This window comes from Adiantum capillus-veneris, chromosome 5 (genome assembly GCF_014529385.1).
Source record: "Adiantum capillus-veneris isolate H3 chromosome 5, ASM1452938v2, whole genome shotgun sequence".
Classification (NCBI taxonomy): Eukaryota; Viridiplantae; Streptophyta; class Polypodiopsida; order Polypodiales; family Pteridaceae; genus Adiantum; species Adiantum capillus-veneris.
This window is the reverse complement of record NC_140935.1, coordinates 144,689,907-144,695,267: the sequence shown is the minus strand read 5'-3', so window position 1 is coordinate 144,695,267 and position 5,361 is coordinate 144,689,907. Positions and strand designations below refer to the sequence as shown.

Sequence of the window (5,361 nt, the reverse complement as noted above, 5' to 3'; positions counted from 1 at the left end):
CCAATGGTTTAGATCATGCTAAGCAGCCAATTGTAGGCTTGCTAAACCTCAAAAGCTCACCCAGTACAAAAGAAACTAGGTGCTTTTGTAAAGGCACCACATTTGACACATATATTGTCAAGCACAACAGGTTTCTCTTATAGTCCTTGAGCTCACCCATTTTTGTGAATTTTCTCACTGATATGTGAAGGTATCGCATAAGGCCACATGTCTCCAAGGTACAAGGCATCTACCGAAAGGCCTTCCCTTCATTAAAACAACCCGTTGCTTCTTCCTTGCCACAATTGTCATACATATCCAATAGTCACTGACTAACATTCTTATTGTAAAGGTGTTGGCTCCATGTTTGCTTTCTTCAACCGTGACAAACAGCCTTCCCACCCATGAGCTGGACGCCTCTCCTCTCCCGGCCCCATCTTCACTACCACCATGTCCAATGTCTATAGCCTTTGGCCTTCAACTTGCAGCTGGTTCATTTGCCCTTCACAATTTAGGAGTCAATAGAGCTGAATTTCCTTGCGGGACAGCCTAATATCATTCTCTTCCTTTGCAACCTGGTTGCAATGGCATTTCTCTGCATGCTTTGGTTGGTGTTAGCAGTGGTTAACACATGCTACACAGAATGTGCATCAAGCGGGAGATATGCTATGGATGTCACAATATTTCCCACTCACTTTGTATAAGTCTTAGGCTCATTAGGAGTTCCAAAGTTGTATATGCTAGCTAGGAGGATCAAACTTAAACCCATAGTAGAAGGGATTGTGGTGAAAGTCTTTAAAGGGAAGCCTTTATGCAAAGAGGCTTCATTCTTGAGTATCCACTCTTGAGGATCCACTTTTGAGAGCTCTCTCTCTCTTGTTCACTCTATGGCCTATCCTTGAGCTTAATGTCCATGCTTAGGAGGCTAGTGCTAATCCATTTGTAATTAGAGTAAGCTCTTTTTAATTAATCTAATTTCTATTTTCTCATTAGTCTACTTCTTCTCTACATTTCATTATGTCATGAAGTAGTATTACACTCTCATTATTTTAGATTTGAAAGAGATATGTACTTCTTGCTATTAACCACTCCTATTCTTCTATAAACATTGAGATTTAGCATCACTAATTAGGTTGATTAAGTTGGGTCTTAATTTTGTAATTAGTGTGTTTGCCCTATTGTTTGCTTGTATGTAGATAGGTTTTATAAAACTATAGCACCATTTACCTCGTGTGTGTACCTATTGATGAAGTGCTGTGATTGGCATGTGGTGATTGGAGAGGCCAACACCAATGTAATTAGTGTGTGCTTATCATTAGTGTGCTTGGGGTTTCTAATCTATGGTAAATCGGACTTCGGTGGACTTGATGTGTGTAGGAGTTGATTGATATTAGTGATTAGAGTATGTTTAGAGTTAGTCTTGCCACCATGGCTAATTCCTACTTGCATTGGAGAGGTGATCTCTTGAATCCTTTATTTCTATTTATCCAATGCTCGTGCTTCCATGCTCTAACCGGGTTGCTGATCCACGAATTTGATAATTTTGTGTGGGTTGTGACTAAGTCGTTACTACAACGCCTCCAACAGTTGGGGTGAACCCATCTCCCTTGGCACTGTAAAGCTGCTGGCCAACATCAATCTTCAAAAGCTTGAGATCTTTCTGACCTACATCGCATATATCCTTCATACTTTCAGACTCAATTGCACTTGCAGATAGCTTCAACTGAGCATTAGACGAGCAACTACATCTCACTAGTTGCTACTTTTGCTACGAGCCCTTCAGCTTCTTCAAAGCGCCATCACTCACTTTGTGTGTGTGTGTGTGTGTGAACCCCTTTTTCTATCGCGGCAAGCTCTAAATTTTGTGTGTGTGCCAAGTCGATTGTAGAAAAAACCTTGCTGGATAAGTTTCGATTTCAATAGCTTTTCCTTCCGAACGTAGTGCGCTCCATCTGCTTGGCCCATGTCCATTAACTCTCCATCTGACTCAGATCCCTTGCCGCTGCCTTTGCTCTGTTTCGCGGCCAGGCTGCAGATCGTACTTATAGCGCGAGTAGGAGCTGCGCTCTTTTTTGGATGCCACGTGGCCGTTTGTGGGCTCCTTTGGAAGTAACCAGTTAGCCGGGCACGTGTTGAGTTCAATACTTGTCTGTTAGAATTGCTCGCCGTCCGCTAATTCTGATGACGTTGGAAGAGAGAGAGAGAGAGAGGAGCAGAATCGAAAGCCCAAAGGAAAGTATGTCGTCTCGCCGTGGAGCTCCGACTTCTGCTTCCAACGTCATCAGAATTAGCGGACGGCGAGCAATTCTAACAGACAAGTATTGGAGAGAGAGAGAGAGAGAGAGAGAGAGAGAGAGAGAGCTTTTTGAGTTTGAGGAATAACTGATTCATTTGTTCACTTTTTGTGTCAACAGAGCACCTGCAAATTCCCAGGAAAGAAGCAGTATCCACAAGACAAGTTGATCATGGAGAGGAAGAGAACGATAAAGAGTCTTTCATTTATGGCCTCACTAAAAGCCTGTGCTCAGCAGAAGGATTTGTACCAAGGCTGTAGAATCCATGCTGATATTTGTGATAGTGGGCTACTCCAGGAGAACACATACTTAGGGAACACATTAGTCAGTATGTATGCCAAATGTGGAGCCCTCTCAAGAGCACAAAAAGTTCTTGATGAGCTTCTTGTTCGGAATGTTATATCTTGGAATGCACTAATTACAGGATATGCCCAACATGGGCGTGGCAAGGAAGCTCTAGGCTGTTTTCAGCGGATGCGAAGTGAGGGCCTCTCTCCCGATGCTATCACCTATGCTTGCATTTTGAAGGCTTGTGGCATTACGCAAGACATTGACATGGGAAAAAAATTACATGAAGAGATTGCTAGACAAGGGCTGTTGGAAAAACATGTTATGCTTGGCAATGCATTGGTCCACATGTACGCCAAATGTGGTTTCGTCACCAACGCACAAAAAGCACTTGATAAGCTTCCTGTGCGCAATGTTGTCTCTTGGAGTGCATTGATCGCGGGATATGCTCAACAGGGGTGTGGCCAGGAAGCTTTAGAGTGTTTTGAGCGGATGCGAAGCGAGGGTCTCTCTCCGGATGCTATAACCTATTCTTGCATCTTGAAGGCGTGCGGCATTACACAAGCAGCTAACTTGGGCATAAAAATGCACGATGAGATTGCTAGTCAAGGGTTGTTGGAAAAACATGTTATTCTTGGCAATGCTTTGGTCCATATGTATGTCAAATGTGGTGTCCTTGTGAAAGCACAAAAAGTTCTTGATGAGCTCCGTGTCCGAAATGTGATCTCTTGGAACACACTAATTGCTGGATATGCCCAACATGGGCATGGCAAGGAAGCACTAGGTTGTTTCCACCGGATGCGAAGTGAGGGTCTCTCTCCAAATATTACCACCTATGCTTGCACCTTGAAGGCTTGTGGAATTATGGAAGAAGTTGGCATGGGCAAAAGAATTCACGATGAGATTGGCAGTCAGGGTATGTTATTAAAACATGTCATGCTTGGCAATGCTTTGATTGACATGTACGCAAAATGTGGTGTCCTCACGAAAGGGCAAGAAGTTTTTGATGAGCTTCCTATTCGGGATGTTGTCTCTTGGAATGTATTGATCACAGGTTATATCCAACAGGGCCAGGGCCAAGAAGCTCTGGGCTGTTTTCAGGAGATGCAAAGTGAGGGTGTCTCTCCCAATGCAATTACCTATGCTTGCACCTTGAAGGCCTGTGGCATACTGCAAGATGTTGACATGGGCAAAAAAATTCACTATGAGATTGTTAGTCAAGGGTTATTGACAAAAGAGATCACACTTGGTAGTGCCTTGGTTGACATGTATGCTAAATGTGCTGTCCTCACAAAAGCACAAAATGTTCTCGATGAGCTTCATGTCCGGGATGTGGTCTCTTGGAATGCAATGATTGCAGGATATGCCCAACAAGGGAGGGGCCACGAAGCTCTGGGCTGTTTCCGTAGGATGCGAAGTGAGGGCCTCTCTCCAGATGTAGCCTCTTGGACAGCACTTATAGGAGGATATGCCCAGCAAGGGCTGGCCGGGGAAGCTCTTGAATGTTTTCAGTGGATGCAACGAGAGGGCACGTCCCCATCTGCAGTCACTTTTGTTAGTGTGCTCAATGCATGTAGTCACTCTCGTCTAGTGGAAGAGGGCCAAATGTACTTTAATAGCATGAGGGAAAAACATGGAATTATGCCAGACAAGGAGCATTACACTTGCATGGTTGATCTGTTTGGGCGTGCAAGGCTTTTTGACAAAGCTATGACAGTAATCAAAAGGATGCCATCATCTGATTATCCTCCAGTTTGGTTGGCTCTTCTAGGTGCTTGCTGTGAATGGGGAAATGTGGAGCTTGGAAGATTGGCCTTTGAGCATGCAGTACATTTAGATGGATGTAATGCTGCAGCATATGTCTTAATGAGTAATTTGTATGCATCTGCTGGAATGCAAGAGGATGCACAAAACATTGAACTCATGAGAGCAAAAAATTATGCTCGGAAGCAACCAGGATACCGAGCATCCACAAAGTAGACAGGGTACAAGACCCTGAACTTAAACTGTCTCAACACTAGTCACAAATTTGTGTTGTGTCTCACAAAACGTTTCCCATGATTCAAAGAAAGTATTGCTTTGTCAGTATTCTGAAAAACTGACCATTGCTTGTGTGATCATGAAAACACCGCAAGGGAGACATATGCATTCAGAAAAGTTTGTGCATTTGTGGGAATTGCTATGCATCTACATTACTAATATTGAAAATAGAGAGTCGCAAAATAATTGTCAAAGATGCAAACTGTCAAGACTTGGTTCAAACTCGCCTCCTTGCGTAGGTGGGCAAGATCATTGATGTGCAAACCAAGATGCTACCTGCTAGCGTTTGAGAGCCTAGACATGGTTGCCAAGGTGATATAGATGAGCCCTTTGGCTTTGGGTGCCATGTTTTGGATTGTATGGTCTGATGGCTGAGAAGCAGACTTCTGAGTTTCAGTCTGCTTTGTTCATTTCAAGCTGGAGTACCTTCATGTGCTAGTTTGGCTTGGAGATCTCATTTGTACCTAAGCTGAGCCCCCCAGAACAGCTGCTTCAATGGCTGCGAAGGCCCATTGTCATTGTTCTTGTGGGCAATGCTCAAGCTCAGAAGTGGTGGTTCTCTCCAAAGTAAGTGGTGAGTGGACTAGGCAGTGAGTTGCATACTCATGGCTGCCAGATGAGTGCTTCATGTGCTGTTAGATGGGACGTCTAGCGAAGGCTTCATCGGATGTCTCATTCAGCTCAATTACCCCTTGCACAAGTGCACAGCTGTAAAGTCACCTGGCACAAGCGCTGTAGATAAGTTCTTCCGCCGATCCAC

General features: G+C 44.1%; 1 protein-coding gene across 1 annotated transcript; it reads left to right on the top strand.

Annotated features, from left to right (window-relative positions):
• The first annotated feature begins 1,928 nt into the window (after positions 1 to 1,928).
• On the top strand, positions 1,929 to 4,843 carry LOC147458230 (pentatricopeptide repeat-containing protein At2g33680-like). The gene is made up of 2 exons (XM_086512923.1): positions 1,929 to 2,032; positions 2,394 to 4,843. Exons 1-2 carry the CDS (start codon positions 1,943 to 1,945, stop codon positions 4,539 to 4,541), a joined length of 2,238 nt encoding a protein of 745 aa, XP_086369049.1. The 5' UTR covers positions 1,929 to 1,942; the 3' UTR covers positions 4,542 to 4,843.
• Positions 4,844 to 5,361: the final 518 nt, after the last annotated feature.